The sequence below is a fragment of the Sorex araneus genome, chromosome 4 (assembly GCF_027595985.1).
Source record: "Sorex araneus isolate mSorAra2 chromosome 4, mSorAra2.pri, whole genome shotgun sequence".
In the NCBI taxonomy this organism is placed as follows: domain Eukaryota; kingdom Metazoa; phylum Chordata; class Mammalia; order Eulipotyphla; family Soricidae; genus Sorex; species Sorex araneus.
Genome location: NC_073305.1, coordinates 115863252 through 115883207, shown reverse-complemented (window position 1 = coordinate 115883207; position 19956 = coordinate 115863252). Strand labels below are relative to the sequence as shown.

Here is a 19956-nt window from a genome sequence, read left to right as displayed (position 1 = left end):
GTGAATAGAGGACCCGGGGACTCTGGGACCAGGCTCTTGGGGAGGTGCAACCCCCCTGTCTGTCCAGGTCTCTAGAGCTGCGCCCCTTGCCTTAGGCAATACCTCCCCAGGGTGCAAGTGGACTGATGGTGCAGGGATGAAAGTATCCACAGGTGCACTGGGAAGGGGTGTCAGTGCTGATTGATTGATTATTGATTGATTGTTGGGTCACACCTGGTGCTGCTTGGGGATTACTTCTGCCTATGCGCTCAGGAATTACCCTGGAGGTGTTGGGGGAACCATATCAGATGCCAGGTATTATTTTGATTATTTGCTTAAAGGTTCAAGGTCCTGTAAACACACAGTGAAACTTGTTTATTTTATTTCTGAAAAGGGAGTGGTAGGCCAAATAAAGTTGGGAACCTCTGCTCAGACAGTCTGAAGGACCCTCCTGAGATGACAGGAAAGAGGGGATGCCAGGCTCATGCATTATTAAAACTGAGCCATGTTGTTCCGTACCACTTAACACCTCAGAAGACAGGGACAGTGTTGTGACCCCAAAGACAGAGTGCGGGAAGGTGCTTGGTAAACATCGTTTACCTTTTCATGATTAAATTTGATTTCAAGGCAAAAGCAACCTTGTAAAATCAACTTTGTTCCCCTAACTAAATCCAGAAATGCTTGCTGCATGATGCGTCCAGAGATGCTTGCTAACAATTCACTGGTTTTTTTTTTTTTATGTTTTTTTTATTAGTTTATTTTTAATTAGAGAGTCATCGTGAGGGTACAGTTACAGATTTATACATCTTTGTGCTCATGTTTCCCCCATACAAAGTTCGATAACCCATCCCTTCACCAGTGCCCATTCTCCACCACCAGTAAACCCAACATCCCTCCCCCCCACCCCACCCTGCCACTATGGCAGGGTATTCCCTTTTGTTCTCTCTCTCTGATTAGGTGTTGTGGTTTGCAATATAGGTGTTGAGTGGCCATTGTGTTCAGTCTCTAATCTGTATTCGGCCCACATCGCCCTTCCCCCACATGACCTCCAACCACATTTTACTTGGTGGTCCCTTCCCTGAGTTACCCAGAATGAGAGACCAGCCTCCAAGCCATGGAGACAACCTCCTGGTACTTATTTCTACTATTCTTGGGCGTTAGTCTTATAGTCTATTATTTTATATTCCACAGATGAGTGCAATCTTTCTATGTCTGTCTCTCTCTTTCTGACTCATTTCACTTAGCATGATACTTTCCATGTTGATCCACTTATATGCAAACGTCATGACCTCATTTTTTTCTAACAGCTGCATAGTATTCCATTGTATAGATATACCAGAGTTTCTTCAACCAGTCATCTGTTCTAGGGCACTCGGGTTTTTTCCAGATTCTGGCTATTGTAAACAGTGCTGCGGTGAACATATAAGTGCATATGTCACTTCGACTATACTTTTTGGCTTTTCTGGGATATATTCCCAGCAGTGGTATTGCTGGGTCAAATGGGAGCTCAACCTCTAGTTTTTTGAGAACAATTCACTGGTTTGATGGGTGAACAAATTATTGATACGATTTACCAATATGTCGGGCAAAAAAATTTCCCAACAAGATAGCCTGCTTTTCGAGCAATACATGTTCATGAGAAAAGCACATTTTTCGGAGAGAGGGGCACATCCCCTTGTGTTCAGGGCTTCCTCCTGCTCTTTGCTCAGGGGTTACACCGGAGGGGATGGCAGGAGAGAGCCAGTGACAGGGTTCAAACTCATGTCAGCTACACCGCAAGCACCTTACCAGCTACACTGTCTCAGCTGCCCTCATTCTCTGGTTTAATGGATTTTACCCAGACTCAGAAAATAGAGGTGATGATCTACTAAGACCCCAACACCAGTGATTGACAGACAGAGCTAAGAATTTCCAGGTTTTTTTTCCTAATCCTAGTTTGAATTGTCCCTTTTTTTGATTTGTTTTTGGACCACACCCAATGATTACCAGGTATTACTCCTGGCTCTGCACTCAAGAATCTTTCCTGGGGCTGGAGAGATAGCACAGCGGGTAGGGTGTTTGCCTTGCACGCGGCCGACCCAGGTTCAAATCCCAGCATCCCCTATGGTCCCCTGAGCCCGGCCAGGGGTAATTCCTGAGTGCAGAGCCAGGAGTAACCCCTGTGCATCGCCGGGTGTGACCCAAAAAGCAAAAAAAAAAAATCATTCCTGACAATGCTCAGGGGACCCTTTGGGATGCCGGGTTTGAACACTGGTCAGCCACGTGCAAGGCAAATGCCCTCCCTCTTGTACTATTGCTCCCATCCCTGAACTGATTCTTTTCACAGGTGCTTAGGGAACCTGGGGCCACTCCCAGCTGAACTCAGCCTGCTGCTCCTTGGGGACCGCTCAGGGCCATACCTGGTGTCAGTTGGGCTATGCTTAGGGGCCTGATGATGTTGGGGAGGGGTGGAGAAAAGCCTGAGGCTGTGGGCAGGGCATGGAACTCAGGGCCTCATATTTGCTAGGTTTGTCATCTACCATCTGTCTATCTGGTAGATAGATACATTGTGCTATCTCCCTGAGCTGATTTTCTTTCTTTTTTTTTTTTTGCGGGGGGGGGGTCATACCCACTGATGCTCAGGGGTTACTCCTGGCTCTGCACTCAGGAATCACTCCTGGCAGTGCTGCGGGACCATATGGGATGCTGGGGATTGAACCCGGATTGGCAGCGTACAAGGTAAATCCCCCCCACCCCCCTCCTATCACTCCGGCCTCCCCTGTGCTGATTTTCAATTTAATACTCTTATTACAACTAGAAAATTAACTTTGATATAGTACTATTAACTGAACAATAGTCCTTAGTTCAATTTCCCTAGTTGTTGTTTTTATTTTCCTCCCAGAAATGCCCATTTTTCCTAATCTGGTTCCAAATAATTTTCCTTTTTCTCCTCCAATTTGTGACAATTCCTCATTTTCCACAATGGTGTCACTTTTGAGAAGTGCTGATCATTCTGTAGGGTGACCTGTGAATGGGGCCCATGAATACTTTCATACAATTGGAATGAGATTCTGTCCGTGGGCCTGAGTCCACAGAGGTAATGGGGGCCTTTGGCATCTCATGTCCAAGGGCTCCTGGTATCCACGCACCCTTCTTATTGGCAAGGCCAGCCAGGATTTCGTGAAGACTGTGTTGTCTAGCTCTTTCCACTGGAAAGTTACTGTATTTCTCTTTGCAGTTAATAATTACTCTCAAAGTACGCATGACCTGTTTCTCCTCGCACTTTTGCCCGCTAAAATTAGCCTTGATCTATGGTTGTGGAAGTAAGTGTAAACAGGAATTCATTGCGGGCATCTTTGGTAATGGATCATTAATCCACTTAGGTGGCATTAAGCCTGAGAGTAGCTAGATTTGGTAGTGTTTATTGAGTCAGCTTGAAACCTAGGTGTTAGGGTGTCTGTCAGAGCCACATCCAGCAGCGCTTGGCGCCTGTGGGCCGGTGATGCTGGGCCTTTCTGGGGCTAAACAAGCAGGGGGCTGCTGAGGGGATATGGTGCTAGAGGTCACCTCGAGGCCTCCATCCCATCTGGGCATTTGCCCTGTCACATGAACTATCTCTGTGGCCTCTAAGTGTTAGTTTAATGTAATCTCTCAGATATAAATAAGTAGAAAGTTTTGGGGATAGGAGGGGTGGGGTCTAGTTAATGCACACACGCCAACTCTTTGAACCATCTCTCTAGTCCGGGCAGGCATTATTAAAATCCTTTCTAGCAATAGCACACGGGTAGGGCATTTGCCTTGCATGCAGCCGACCCGGATTCAATTCCCAGCATCTCATATGGTCCCCTGAGCACCACCAGGGGTGATTTCTGAGTGCAGAGCCAGGAGTAACCCCCGTGCATCACCAGGTGTGACCCAAAAAGAAAAAACAAATAAAATTAAAAATTCTTTGTGAATTTTTTGGGAGATGGTGGAGGGTCTTAGGCCACACAGTGCTTGGGGGATCATGCAGTGGCAGGAAATGCTTGCCTTGCAGGGCTGGCTGCATGCAAGGCAATTGCCTTACCCCTGTATTAACTCTCTGGCCCAAAACATGTGTATCTTAGCGTGACCAACCTCTGTATTTGCTCAGGACAGAGACCTTTGGGGGGAAACTGGAAAATCCCAAGCACGTGATCTGAATGGGTCACCCTCATGATATCAGGGGTGGAGAAAGTGCAAGCTCTCTGTCCCTTTGGGAAGGGAGGTGGATAAAGTGAACATTTAGGTTCTTTCTCCAATACTGTAGCATTCCTAGGAAGAGGACTGGTGTGTAGGGAGAATGCGCACACTGTCACTGTCACTGTCGTCCCGTTGCTCATCGATTTGTTCGAGCAGGCACCAGTAACTCTCATTGAGAGACTTATTGTTACTGTTTTTGGCATATCCAATACGCACGGGTAGCTTGCCAGGCTCTGCCTCGAGGGCTCAATACTCTCGGCAGCTTGCTGGGCTCTCCGAGAGGGGCAGAGGAATCGAACTCGGGTCAGCGAACGCCTAACTGCTGTGCTATCGCTCTAGCCCATACGCGCACTATTAATTCTCTGGAAGGTTTTATTGTACTGCTAGGCTTAAGACCCACTGAATGGGAACTGGAATGATAGTACAGTGGGTAGGGCACTTGCTTGCACGCAGCCAAGCCAGGTTCTATCCCCGGCACCCCACATGGTTCCCCAAGGTCACCAGAAATGATCCCTGAGAGCAGAGTCAGGAGTAAGCCCTGAGGTAGTCAGATGTACCCCCATCTTCCCAAAAAAAAGAGCCACTGAACACACTAAACAGAGGAGGAGGTGGGATAGCTCCTGGCTGTGTGGGTTGAGTTATGAGCTTATTTGGTTCATGATTTTTTATACTTTCAACTACCTTTCATAAAAGGGTTGAAACCAATCGAAATATTTTGTATGACTACTTTCTTTAGAAATCTCTATTCTCTGGGGCTGGAGCGATAGCACAGCGGGTAGGGCGTTTGCCTTGCACGCGGTGGACCCGGGTTCGATTCCCAGCATCCCATATGGTCCCCTGAGCACCGCCAGGAGTGATTCCTGAGTGCATGAGCCAGGAGTAACCCCTGTGCATCGCCAGGTGTGACCCAAAAACCAAAAAAAAAAAAAAGAAATCTCTATTCTGTCTTTTGGGATTTGGTTTGTGTTTGCTTATAGGTAACACTCGAGGCGTCTAGGAGCTGCTTCCAGCTCAGTGCTCAGGGTCCCTCCTGGTGCTCAGGGGACCCTGTGGTGCCGGTGATCAAACCCAGGGCTCCTGCATGCAAAGCCTGCCCTCTGGCCTTTCGAGCTTCCCTCCTCCCCACCTGTGAATATTAACACTTCAAATCCAGCGAGATGACAGTCATCTCTAACAACAGGCCAGAGTGAATAAATTTAAGATGGTCAAGCACTATTGCCAAGAATAGTTTGTCTCTGAAATCCCCCAAGTTGTCCCTGTATCATGTTGAGACCCAGTCCTTTTTCAGAGCTTCTCCTGACCAGTGTATCTCACATGTGACAGGCAGAGAACTATCATATCCCTTTTTCTTCTCCTTGCTTTTTTATTTATATTTCTTTCCCTAAAAGTGCCTCATTGGTGTGCCTCATTCTTTTTTTTTTTTTTCCGGCTACACCCAGCATTGCACAGGGGTTACTTCTGCCTCATGCACTCAGGAATTACTCCTGGTGCTGCTCTGGGGACCATATGGGATGCTGGGAATCGAACCCGGGTTGGCCGCGTACAAGGCAAACAAATGCCCTACCCGCTGTGCTATCGCTCCAGCCCCAAGGTGTGCCTCATTCTTGATGAAACAATCTCCTGTGGCATGGGAGATGGCTTAGAGGACTGAAGTGCATTCTCTGCATGTGGGAGCCCCGTGTTCCATTCTGGACACTGTATGTACCCCCTGAGCGCTGTGTTATGAGCACCATAGGGTGTGGCCCCCAAAGCATGTATGAGGGCCAGAGACGTAATAGTACAGTGGGTAAAATACAGGTGCTTGCCTTGCATGTGGCCGACCATGTTTGGTCCCAGGTACTTTGTATGGTTCCCCCAGCACCCCCAGGAGTGATCCCTGTGCACAGAACCAGGGGGAAGCCCTGAGCATACCCAAAACATGTGGCCCCCAAAACAAACAGAGAGAGCTTGGGAGCAGGAGGTACTAGGAGGGTAGAGTAAGTCTTCTGATTGGTCACCGAGTTTCCCTGCTCTTGAGTTTGAGTTTCCCTGCTCTGGAGTTCGCATCAATGCAGAAGCAGCAGAAGGCGTTGCTCCTGGAAACGGGCGGAGGGGGCTGGGGTGGGGGGGGTCGTGTTCTCCCCAGTTCTGTATGCAAGAGACTGCTTTGAGGAATCTCATCCTTGGCTGGAATCCCAGCTCTCCTTTGTTTTTGTTTGGGTGTCTGGAAACATCATGGATTGATAGGAGTAATCACTGGGCTAATTTTATTAAGTTTAGTAATTTTTGTTTGTTTGTTTGTTTGGGGGCTACACCCGGCAAATGCTCAGGGCTTACTTCTGACTCTACACTCAGGGATCACTCCTGAAGGGGCTCAGGAGACCATATGGGGCTCTGGGGATCGAACCCAGGTGGTCCCCACATGCACAGGAACCACCCTAGCCACTGTTCCACCCTGGCCACTCCAGGCCCAAGTTTAGTAAGTTTAAAGATAGCAAATAAGCGGGTAGGCATTTGCCTTGCACTCGACCAATCCAAGTTCGATTTCCAGCATCCCATATGGTCCCCCAAGCACTGCCAGGAGTAATTCCAGAGTGCAGAGCCAGAAAGCAAAATAAGTGAATAAATGATAAAACCTTGAAAAAAATAGATAGCAAATAAGGACTAGAGCGATAGTACAGCCAGTAGGTCATTTGCCTTGCAGGTGGCCAACCTAGGTTGAGTCCCTGACATCCCATATGGTCCCAGAGCACTGCCAGGAGTAATTCCTGGGTGGAAAGCCCTGAGGATTGGCAGGTGTGGCCCAAAAAGCAAATAAATAAGTAACACTGTCATCCTATTGCTCATCTATTTGCTTGAGCGGGCATCAGTAACATCTCTATTATGAGACTTGTTGTTACTGTTTTTGGCATAATGAAATAAATAAAAATAAATCTAGTAAATAGAACCAACTACCTATCCTAAATGGTATAATTAATGAATGATAGTGATAAAAATGTATAATAGTTGAATTATATTTTCTCCTTTTTATTTTGTTTTACTACTGGTTTCTGAAAATGCAAGATGATTCTTTCCTACTATTTCTTTTTTCAAAAAATAGATATTTTAAATTTTATGTTTACTGACTTAACACTGGTATTCAATAATATAAATGTTTATATGTCATAGTTGCCATGTGATGCCCAGATAAAACGTCACAGAGTCTATTGGATAATTGCGACTGAACTCCCATTACTTTAGATAATATTATATCCATGGTCATCCCTTTTATGGATACCCTTGATTCAGTTTATTTTTGTACCATCTGTGAAAGAAGTAGTCAGGTTTTTGTTATTATTTTGCTGTTCTATTTTACTTGGTAAGCTATCCTCCAGTTCCATCTCCATTGTAGCAAAAGGCAATATTTAATCTGAGTAGAGTTCTGTCCTACTATTTCTCCATTAAAACTTAACACCGAGCGACTGGAGAGACAACACAAGCATGGAAGAGGTCGCCTTGCATGCCACTGGCTGGAAATCCTAGCACGGCTTGTGTGTGCTACCCTGAGCACAGAGCGAGTAGTCAGTCCCCAAGTGCCACTCGATGTGGCCCAACCCCCAAAACTACCAAAAATAAAACACTTGACACTGAAAGAATGAGAATGTGACTGGTGGTTAAAACCAGGGAGGTTGTTTCTTGCCTGGCCATACTCGCCTTTGTAGCACTGGCCTAAACAGTATTAGAAATTCAGTGAGTACTGACGGATTAATTTTGAAATCTCAGCCACACTGCACGTCAAGGTCTGCCTTCACTCAGTCAAGACTGTTTTTTAAATAATGCCATTTAATAAAAATAATAACAAATAATTTATTTTCTTTCTGGGAAGCAGGGGGACACACCTGGTGGTGCCCAAGGATTTGCTCCAGACTCTGTGCTCAGGAAACACTCTTGGCTGTAATAAGGACTCACTCGTGGGTACCACCTCATGTGGTGCTGGGGATCAAACCAGGGTTAGCCTCATGCAGGACAAGCACTATAAGCCCTGTTCTATCTCTCTGGCCTAAGAAATCTTTTTTTTTTTCTTTCTTTTTGGATCACACCTGGTGATGCACAGGGGTTACTCCTGGCTCATGTACTCAGAAATTCCTCTTGGCGGTGCTCAGGGGACCATATGGGATGCTGGAAATCGAACCCGGGTTGGCTGCATGCAAGGCAAATGCCCTACCCGCTGTGCTATCGCTCCTGCCCCAAGAAAAAAAAATTTTTTTCATCTAAAAGGGGAAACAGGGGCTGGAGCAATAGCACAGCGGGTAGGGCGTTTGCCTTGCATGCGACTGACCCGGGTTCGATTCCCAGCATCCCATATGGTCCCCCGAGCACCGCCAGGAGTAATTCCTGAGTGCATGAGCCAGGAGTAACCCCTGTGCATCGCCAGGTGTGACCCAAAAACCAAAAAATAAATAAATAAATAAATAAAAATAAAAGGGGAAACAGTCTAGTTTGTTCTCCAAATCTTTTGGATCATAGATCGCCTGACACAGAGCCACAAAAAGCCCCTGAGCACCACTGTAGCCCACCTGCCGGAAAGAAAATGTGTCATGTATTTCAGAACCTTTCTTTAGGGGGTGGGGGAAGCGGGTCCTTTGGCCTGGGCCGCTCCTCTTCTGCCCCCTACTGGCCAGTCCTGATATGCACAACATGGGAAGGTGACATTCTAAATTATTTTATTTCCCTCTACCTCCAGGGCTAATAGACTACAATTTCCATTGCTTTCGGAAGGCCATCCATGAAGTTTTTGAGGTGAGAATGAAGGTGGTGAAATCTCGGAAGGTTCAGAATCGGCTCCAGAAGAAAAAAGGAGCCACCCCCAATGGGACCCCACGGGTGCTGCTGTAGGTGAGATCTAGGAGCACCAGTGGGAATCAGACCTGCCACGGCTGCAGTGCTGGGGACGAAGCCAGAAGAGCACCAACCCCGGAGCCTGGGACATGTGACCCGGATATATTGTTTAAAAAAAAAAATCCCTAGAGCCCTCTTGATCTTCCCCTTTTTTCAATAAAGTCAGCACTTTGAAGCAAAATCTTGTATACTCACAGTCACGTGAAATCCCCTGTAATTTCATGACACAAATGTAAACTTCTATGGTCTCTGGTCAGAAAGATCCTGTGTGCAAACGCCAGGAACTGTATATATTTTGCCCCTTTTCTTGGTGGTGTTGTTGTTTTATTCCTCATTGAACCGAACTTTGATAAAAGAACTTTTCTAAGGTCTTTTCTGTACTCAGTGTCAAGGCCAGGCATAGAATAGTCCATATAGTTGTGGCCAGTAGAAGCTAATCAAAGAATGATGCGTTGGCAGTGACTTTTTATAAATTTGGAGTTCTTTGTTATCACTTGTTGAGAAAACACATTTTTCAATGGAACTAGAGAAAGATTGGAGGTTAAACTCCAGGAGCAATAAGAGCTTTCTCGTTTATAATTGGTATAAAGGGAGTTTTGTAGAGCAATGTTAGTACTGAACTTACCTAAAAGTTTCTATAGCCACCACTGTGCTTCCCTGCTTGACAGTTTTACAAAGCTTTTTACCTCAAATGCACACCTATGATCATTTTATACAGACTCATCACTTCTTGATGCACTGCTGTTCTTTCAAACCTTTGGGACCAGATTTCCAAAATGGTGCCGATCATTGGAGAGAAACCAGAATATTGCTGAGGGCTGGGGAGATAGCCCAGTGGTAGAGCACCTGCCTTCATGTGTGATGAAGCCCTGGGTCGGATCACCAGCACCACTAAAAAAATGAGAAGTTGCTGAATTGAAGGGTTTCAGGAAGCTCTTTCTTTCCTGCCCACCCAGGGCCCACATTTAGAGGCCATGTGATACTCTAAGTGTAACGGATTGGCAACTGCAGATACACACACACACACGCACACACACACACACACACACACACAATACACACGTACACATACATCGATATGCATACATGTAATATCTGATCTTGTATGTTTGTGTCCTGTGAAATGGGCCTGTTTGTTGTATAACATTTGAAGTGTGTTTCTTGGCTCAGCTGTTTTTGCTCCACAGAATTGTCTCGGGGCTCTATCACAGAGCTCAGTTCTGATGGGCACATAGTTTCTTTAGCTGTGAGAGCGTGTCCTGGAACCTGTGTCTGGACCGCCCTTAGGAGCTGGGCCTGAGCAATTCGCCCAAAGCAGGCCCCGCCCAGCCTAGCAGTCACCTGAGCTTTCTCCTCATGGTCAGGCAGAGCTTGGAGCTGGTGTGAGCACGTGATGGTATCTGAAAATCCTGCTCTCGAGTTTAGGTGATCAGGAAGTTAAAAGACAGCTAAACCCATCCCCCCCAAGCCCTTCCATATAGATGGTTAATATGTCCATCCTGAGGGCATGCCTGCAGGTACTAGGGGGAAAAATTGTGTCTTAGTGAAGCCTGGATGGGACATCGGAGCAAATGTATCAAGTTCCTAAAGCAACTTGTCCCTGAAACTGCCCCACTTTTAACTGGGGCTTCCGTCCAGCTTCTCCCCTCTTCTCCTAAGTCCTGCTCCGGTAAGATGGGAAGGACAGTTTAGAACAGTAGTTGATTGAGTTTCCCAGGGCTATGTTTTTTTTTTTTTTGGGGGGGGGGGAGAATCTAAAACTTAATTGTAATACCCTATCTACCTTCCTCATGATTCTTACTCAGAATCCTGAGGAGGAAGAAATAGGAGTACCAGAAAGTCTTTGTCCTAACTTTTAAACATTAATACATTGGACCTTTGCCAATAAGCCTGGTATATGTGGGTTATTCCTACAAATATAATTCTGATTTTTCTTTTACACTTAGAATAAACAGAGAATTGCTTTTCTAATGCGATTGTATCCTCAAAGTAGAGAGACTTGCCTATCTTGGTATATCATATTACTCAGTATCTATATAATTGTAAACAAGCAGTACTTCCATTTTTGAGCTGAGTATATGATGGGGGTTTGTTTTTTTCTATGTGCCTTAAATGAAATGCCTATTACTTCAGGAGCAAATGATGCTTTGGGGGAAAGGCAGAATTAATCAATCTTATGATGATGTAGGACCTGAGTTAATAGATGTGGGTACACGCAACCTTATTACTAATGTGTAGATTGGGGCCCCTCAGACCTAAAAACATGGCCCTGTCTTCTTAGTAAAAGAGAGAGGTAGGGCTTATGTGTAAGTATTCGTTATTGAAAATGAATACTTATACATAAGTTACTGAATACTTACAAGTATTCTTATTTTGCTATGGGAATCAGAAAGTCTTGAGTCCCTTGGAATTTTCTCTTGAGTAGAGAACTAAGCTGATGACAAAGCGTGTTCCACATTTGGGTCTCAGATCTAAGGCCCTGAGGTGTGGCTGGGGAAGACTTGTTCAGTTTTAAAGGGTAATAATGACCTACAGGTTTCTGGGACAATTCGAACTTCTATGTGGAGATGAGGGTCTTCAGAATGCCATCTTAGGTTCTTTGTAGTGATGTGTTTTAGTGTTAGTGTAGAGCCAAAGTAAGTGTTTTTGTTTGGTTTGGCCCAGGGGTGGGGAGTGGGGGGGCTCCCAAGCAGTGCTCAGGGGGGCCTGGGAGCCACTCAGCAATACTAGGCCCAGCTGTGTGGGCTGATGATCCTGTGCAGGACTCAGCCAGGGGCTGCTGGGGGAGAAGCATGTGGTACTGGGGCTTAAACCCAGACCCCTGCATCCAGAACACACACTCAGCCTGTGAGCCCTGTCCCGGCCCAGTACGCTGTTTAGGAAGGAATAGAAATTGCAAAAAGGCAACAGTGTTACCTTGTGAACACACTATATCTTAGACCCTTCAGTATAAAAAAAGACTAAAGACAGCAATATTGTCATATACGGGTTATATGGTAACTTTAGAGTGTATTCTAGAAAAATGGCTGAACTGCCTTGGTTATTCAAATGTGGCTTGCATTCAACTTCTATTGGCTGGTTGTAATTTTGTCAAGTATTAGAATTATGTTTTACTTAAAGTAGTGCATCATTTATAGCGATCATTGAACCGTTGCTTTCAAGAATGTCAACTGCCAATTTAAAGAGATCTCATATGCTTCACGACTTGGTGGAGTTCTCATTTATTTCAAGCATATCCATATAAAATTTCTCTGGGAGAAAAGTGATCTCTGGTGAAAAGGAAATTTATGATCTTTCATAAATGTGAGGTTGTCTATCATACATGCATATCACTGCCTCTTAGGTCACTATGGTTCCTTTCTTAAAATGAATTTGTCCTGGGACCAGAGAGATGGTAGGGGAGGTGCTTGCCTTGCACACTATGGACCCGGGTTTGATTCCCTGGTGCCACATATGGTCCCCAGAGCCCTACTAGGAGTGATCCCTGAGTGCAGAGCCCTGAATACCACCAGGTGTGGCCCAAACCCTGTGTGTTCTGATGGACCATCTTTCATATAATGGAAATAAATTGCTATGTTATAGTAGGATTTATCCTTTTATTAGTGATGAATTACTATTACTATTACAGTGCTGGAGATTGAATTCAGGGCCTCATACATGCAAGGCAAGTTCCCTCCCCCTAATCTACATCCCTGTCCCTCGTTTTATTATTTTTAAACACTCTGCTTCATATTTTTGATGGGGACATGCCTGTTTGAATTATAAAACTATTATTTAAATAAACTTTAGCAGGATATTAATTCTTGCTGCTTTGATCCTATTCTCAGGCTCTCTGGAAATTTTTCTTTTCTTTTTCTGTAAATAAGACAACTATTTGGGAAATAAAGGGAAAGAGAGAGGTAAAGATTCATGTTTAAGAGAGAATATGGGCTTCTCCAGAGTGGGAGTGGGGGGAAAAGTATACATCCCAAGCTGGGAGGTGGGTACCATTTTCCAAGAATAGGGAACTGTGCCCTACAGTAAGAAAGTCCATCTGTTGATTCTTACTTGAATGGTAGGATTCCCTTCTCTGATGCTTTAAGAATTCTTAGAGAAGTTTCTTCCATAGAGAATCCTGTTCTGATTGGAAACCCTGATCTGAAATAGTTATTTCAGAGATTTTTCATCAGTGATGTTGGAAATGTGTGTCTGTGGGGAACTTGAGGGCCACCTGGGCTACACCTTCAGTGTTGGTGGGGTGGTGGGATGTGCAAGTCGAACCATCTGGGGCCTTGCCTGTGCAAGAATGTGATCTACCACCTCGGTTACAACCTTGGCCCCCTGAGAGAAAACTTCTTGAAGAGAATTATTTAATGATAATGAATATTGATTGTGCATATACTATGCCAGCCACTGCTGTGAGTGTTTTTATGTAATTCATCCCCATCAACATAGTATTACAAGACATGGTACTATTAGCACTCTGCATATAAGAGAGCTCAGGCCAGAGAAAGAAGGACTTGGTCAAGATTTCTTTGGGGCAAGATTCAAGGCCAGAGTTAAGACTCAAGAGTCTCACCTCAGGGTCTGGAGTGATAGCACATCGGGGAGGGCGTTTGCCTTGCACACAGCCGACCTGGGTTCAATTCCCAACATCCCATATGGTCCCCTGAGCACCACCAGGAGTAGTTCCTGAGTGCAGAGCCAGAAGTAACCCCTGTGCATCGCCAAGTATGACCCCAAAAAAAAGTCTCACCTCAACAGCCTCACCAGGAGGTCCCCCAAATGCCCTTCCACAGATTGAAGAGGGGTCCTTTATAGGGTTTACTCCAATAAACCTTATAAGACTGAAGTCACTTGTCACTTGTCATTTGTCATCCCATTGGTCTTCGCTTTGCTTGAGCGAGCACCAGTAACATCTCCGTTTGTCCCTGTCGTGTGCTAGTGTAGCCCAATGATATGGGCTCGCTCCAGGAACAGGAAGAGCCTCAAATCGTTCATTCAGTGTTTTGACAAAGAAGTCTGACCATCTCATAGGTGGTGGCCACGCGGTCTTTTGACGTCCCATGGAACAAGACTGAAGTGCTGGGATATATTTTTGGTGCAAAAAATCAAATCCAGGGCTTCACACATGTAAGAATATATTCTGTTTCACAACCACATGCCTGACCCTGAAAGAATGCATCTTCTTACACAAGAATCAGTGGAAGGGAGGCTGGAGAAATAGTACAAGGGTACTATCTTGTACTTTCATTGTACATGACTGATTTACAATGAGGCACTTTCATTATACCTGGGCTGACCCAGGTTCAATCTCCAGCACCATATATGGTCTCCAGTGCACTGCCGTGAGTGATACTGTGGACTGCTGGGTGTGGCCCTGTCTTCTCCCCACCTCCGAAGAAACCCAGCTGGAGCAAACAAAGGTTGATGTTCTTCTCTTCCCAATTCATTAAATAAATGAGTGCAGGAGATAATACAAACAATGTTTAAATACCGGAAGAAGACCTTTCCCTAATCATTCGGTTTTCTAAGAAGCCATAGTTTATCAAACTCAGACGAGAGAGACTCTGGCTTATTCAATATTACATTGAGTGGTGCTTCCCCTCTGCCTCCGAAAGTTCTGGAGGATGCTATGTGCTCTTTGCTGCTCAATGCTCATGAGTCCCTCCAGATTGTGTTCAGAGGACCCTGCAGTGCTAGGGATTAAACCCAGGTCTCCTGCATGAAAAGCAGGATTCTGGGGCTGGAGAGGTAGTACAGTGGGCAGAGTGCTTGCTTTGCATGTAAACCAACCTGGGATCCATCCCCAGCACTGCATATGGTGCTCTGAGCCCCATCAGGAGTGATCTCTGAGGCAGAGCCAGTAGTAAGCCCTGAGCACTGGCCAGATGTGGCCAAACTACCCCTAATGCCCTAAAGGGGGAAAAAAAGAAAATAGAAAAGCATGCACTCCAACTAGTTGCGCTATCTCTGGCGGTTTTTTTGTTTGTTTGTTTTAAATCGGGGCTACACTCAGCTGTGCTGTGTTGTGTTAGGAAGTGGCTACTGGGGATAGGAGTCAGGGCCTGACATATGCTAGTCACATGCTGTACCACTTCCCCAATTCCCGAGTCCCTATATTGAGTTTTAAATATATGTGACAGTAACGTAAACAAAACACTGATCTGGATTAAAATTTGAAAAGATGCCTGTACTCCTTTACACTTACATTTAAGATCAGTGGCAGCATACTTTTGCTGGAATCTTCTGTGATTCCCCTGATTCCCAACCAAAAGATGAGCTCATTCTTGACTTCTCGGTCCCGTTCACCTTCTCAAGTGATCTGCAGTTTTCTACATGCACCCGTGGAAACTGTTCGTCTCTTTTGCCATTCTCCTGCTTTCAAGCACTATCTTCTCTTGGATTTATTTTTCAATTTTTAAAACTTCATTGTTTCATTTTTGTTTATTTTTTTGGTTGCAGAATTTTTAATTTTTTTTTAATTGGGTCACCATGGGACTGGAGCTATAGCACAGCAGGTATTTGCCTTGCACGCTGCCGAACCGGGTTTGATTCCTCTGTCCCTCTCAGAGAGCCTGGCAAGCTATTGAAAGTATCTTCTCAGGGCAGAGCCTGGCAAGCTACCCATGGCGAATTCGATATGCCAAAAAACAGTAACAACAAGTCTCACAATGGAGATGTTACTGGTGCCCACTCGAGCAAATCGATAAACAACAACAGGTCACCATGAGATACATAGTTACAAAGGTGCTCATGATCAGGTTTTAGTCAATCAATGATCCTATACCCACACCTCTACCAGTGTCCATTTCCTACCACCAGTGACCCCAGTTTCCCTTCATGCCCCCCCACCCCCCGCCTGCCTTTATGACCCTATGGCAGACACTTTCTTTCTCTCTTGGATTTCTGTAGTCTCTACACCAGTCACTCTCCACACAAAGCTTCAAAACTATTGAATTTGTGTGCTATCACTCCCTGGTTTAACACACAGTGTGGATTTCATCACTGCTGCCAGTCCAAGTCCCTAGGAAAGTTGGCACATCCTGCCTTTCCCGTCCGTACTGCCCTCCTAACCTCTGCTCCTTCTCCCCCAACACAGCTGGGGCCTGCACCGTGCATGCTGTGTGAGCTGAACAAGCACAGCACTGAAGTCTGATTTCTTTTTTGTCATGATCTCGGAGAAGTGTATTCATTTTCTTTCAATAGTTGATAAAGCACCTGTCATAGGACAGATAGTATGCTGAGTGAGTGACTACAAGGTAAATACTGAAGAGGCAAGAGAGATAGGGATTATAGTGCTTGCCTTGCATGCAAACGACCCACGTGAGCTAGGGCTTTACATACATAACCCCAAATCCCATTAGGGGTCACTCCTGAGCACCACTGGGTGTGGCTCACCCCTCTCTCATCTCTTCCACAAATACATACCAGAGATTTAAATGGAAATCTAAAACTAATGGAAAATGTACAATTTAAACGGTTATGCTTTTATAACCACTGTTGTATATAGGCTTTTGCTACTTTCCAGCAGACCATGAAAACCCAAGCTCGTATCTGAGAAACAGTTGCTTCCTCAAGAACAGATCAGCAGCTCTTTTTCAACATTTTAACATATTGTAAGACTCAATCTACTCTAAGAAATAGACTGTTAAGCTGGAGAGATAGTACAATGGGTAGGGTACTCGCCTTGCATGTGGCCAACCCCAGTTCAATCCCTGGCACCTGACATGGCCCCCCAATCCCTGCCAGGAATGATCCCTAAGCACAGAGCCAGGAGTAAGCCCTGAGCATGGCTTAGTGTGGCCCAAAACCAAACAAAAAAATATACTGTGAAGGTGGAAGTGGAAATGAGATATTTACTGTAATAGTGCCTTTCCAACTATTAAGAGGAGAATTATCGTACAGGATGTTTTAATTGTTAGGGTTTGTTGGTTTGGTTTGGTTTTGGTTGTGGGACCACACCTGCTGGTACTTGGGGTCTCCTCACTCTGGTGGTGTTGGGGATTGGACATGTTGGGGATCCCTCATGCAAAGCATATGCTCTAGCCCTTTGAGCTATCTCCCCAACCCTAAATTTTGGTTATTTCATTGTTTATTCTTTTCTTTTTGCTTTATTTGGGGGGTCACACCCGGCGATGCTCAGAGCTGACTCCTGGCTCTGCACTCAGGAGTCACTCCTGGCATTGCTTGGGGGACCATATGGGATGCTGGGGATGGAACCCGGGTCAGCCGCGTGCAAGGCAAACACCCTACCCGCTGTGCTATCGCTCCAGCCCCATCATTGTTGATTCTTTCTGACCATAATACAGGTGAAATCTTGATCATTTCCAGATTATACTTTAAAAAAGTATATATACATATATTATATACATGTGTGAATGTATATATACATATATGTACATATGTGTGAATATACCTATGTAAATATAGGCAAAAATCATAGAGAGTAATATATGAGTAATATATATCGTATATATACATATATATATATATATATATACACACACACACACCTCTTTGAGAGCCTGGCATGTTACACAAGAGTATCCCGCCCGCATGGACAGAGCCTGGCAAGCTACCTGTGGCATATTCGATATGCCAAAAGCAGTAATGATAGGTCTCATTCTCCTGACCCTGAAAGAGCCTCCAGTCATTGGGAAAGACAAGTAAGGAGAGGCTGCTAAAATCTTAGGGCTGGGAGGAATAGAGACGTTACTGGTGCCCGCTCGAGTAAATCAGCGAAGAACGGGATGACAGTGATGTGTGTGTATATATATATACATATATATACACACACATATATATACATATGTATCTGGTAATATATATATATATATATATATTACCAGAGAATTAAGAGTTTTATTCTCATTATGTTGTCACTACAGATCAGTAGAAGATGTAAGAAGAATCTAATGACAGAAAATAAGCCTGATAATAATAATAAGGTAGGGTTCGAATCCAGCTTCCCATAGAGCCCACCAGGATGAGTCCTGAGTGCAGTCAGGAGAACCCCTAAGCACCACTGGGTGTAACACACCAACCCCCTCACCCCCACCCCCCCACACAAAGGAAAATAGTCTTATAAAAAGGCAGAATGATGATGAAACTCATCCCCAAAGCATGGTTGAAACTGCTCCGAAATGCCAACGTGAGATCAACATACCAGACCACATGTACATGCAGGAGGACTGGATTGTGTTTGTGGCACATCATGGTCCCCTGAGCACCCAGCTGGGAGTAGCCCCTGAGCACCACCAGGTGTGGCCTCTAAACCACACACAAAATAAAGTAAAATGACTTGGAACAGAACAGTTGCAGTTAGCTCTTTATTTTTTTAATTAAAAAAAAATTTTATTGAATCAGACTGTGCCGCGGGATACTCTCGGTAGCTTGCCGGGATCTTAGAGAGGGGCGGAGGAATCAAACCCAGGTCAGCCGCCTGCAAGGCAAACGCCCTACCCGCTGCTGTGCTAACAGTAGAGCTTGGCAAGCTACCCATGGTATATTCAATATGCCAAAAACAGTAACACGTCTCACAATGGAGATGTTACTGGTGCCCTTTCGAGCAAATCGATGAGCAACGGGAAGACAGTGACAGTGACATTGAATCAGATAGATCCTTACAAAGCTGTTCATGATTGGATTTCACTCATACAGTGTTCCAACACCCGTCCCTCCACGGGTCATCAGTGTACATTACCCAGCACCAGTGTCCCCAGGTTCCCTTTCATCAGCCCCACCAATACCACCAGCAGCCTATCTCTATTGCAGGAGGCTTTTCTTCTCTCTGTCTCTGTCTCTGTCTCTGTCTCTGTCTGTCTTTCTCTCTCCTTTGGGGCATTGTGGTTTGCAATATTGATACAGTTAGGTCTTTATGAAATCCATTTTAAATGTTTTGTTGTTCTCAACCTTAATAAATACAGTGCACATTAAAAACCATTATACATTCATGCAAGTGTTATTTTTGAAAACAAAAGTAATAGCTTTTCTACATGCAAGACATTCTGGTACTCCCCCCCCCGCCCCCCCGCCTTTTTTTTAAAGCATTCCCAATCCACTAATGGCTAAAGCCACAATCTGCAAAACAATGCTAGAGCGAAACCCATCACTGGACTAGAGATACCTGAGCATTTTCTTTCTGGTCTGAAATATGTAACTTGTTTCTGCTCATTTTCTGAGATCTTTCCCCATTTCTTTTATTTTCAAAAAAATTATTAATTTTTTTGTGGGGGGGGGCTGGAGCGATAGCACAGCAGGTAGGGCGTTTGCCTTGCACACGGCCAACCCGAGTTCGAATCCCAGCATCCCATATAGTTCCCTGAGCACCGCCAAAGGGTAATTCCTGAGTGCAGAGCCAGGAGTAACCCCTGTGCATCGCCAGGTGTGACCCCAAAAAATTTATTAATTTTTAAAAACTGAATCGCCATGAGATAGAGCATTATAAAACTGTTCATGATTTGGTTTCAGTTATACAGTGTTCCAATACTCATCCCTCCACCAGTGTAATTTCCCAGACCAGTGTCCCCAGTTTCCCTCCCCCATCCCCAAATCCCCTCACCCTAGCCTGCCTCTTCTCTCTCTCTTTTTCATATTCTTCCTCTCTCTCTCACTCTCTCATTCTCTCATCTTGAGCATTATGGTTTGCAATACAGTTACTGAGTTTGTCATGTATATCCCTTCACCTACTTTCAACACTCAGTTCTTGTCCAGAGTGATTGATCCTTTCAACTATTGTCATACTGCATCCTTCTCTATCTTAACTACCCTCCACCCCACACACACTCGTGGTAATTTCCAACCATTGACCTGTTCTCTTGACCCCCATTTTCTCTGGACTTGGATATTAATCTCATACAGTTTATATATATATATATATATATATATATATATATATATGTATATACAATTTAATGCAGTGATTCTTTATCTCTCCCT

General features: G+C 44.9%; 1 protein-coding gene across 1 annotated transcript in view; it reads left to right on the top strand.

Moving 5' to 3' along the window:
• RRAGD (Ras related GTP binding D) overlaps window positions 1-12856 on the top strand; it is a 58160-nt gene extending 45304 nt beyond the window's left edge. Inside the window, exon 7 of the mRNA XM_055135902.1 lies at window positions 8882-12856. Within this exon, the coding sequence (XP_054991877.1) occupies window positions 8882-9033 (152 nt within the window). The 3' untranslated portion in view covers window positions 9034-12856. The remainder of the gene's footprint in view (window positions 1-8881) is intronic.
• The last annotated feature ends 7100 nt before the right edge of the window (window positions 12857-19956 follow it).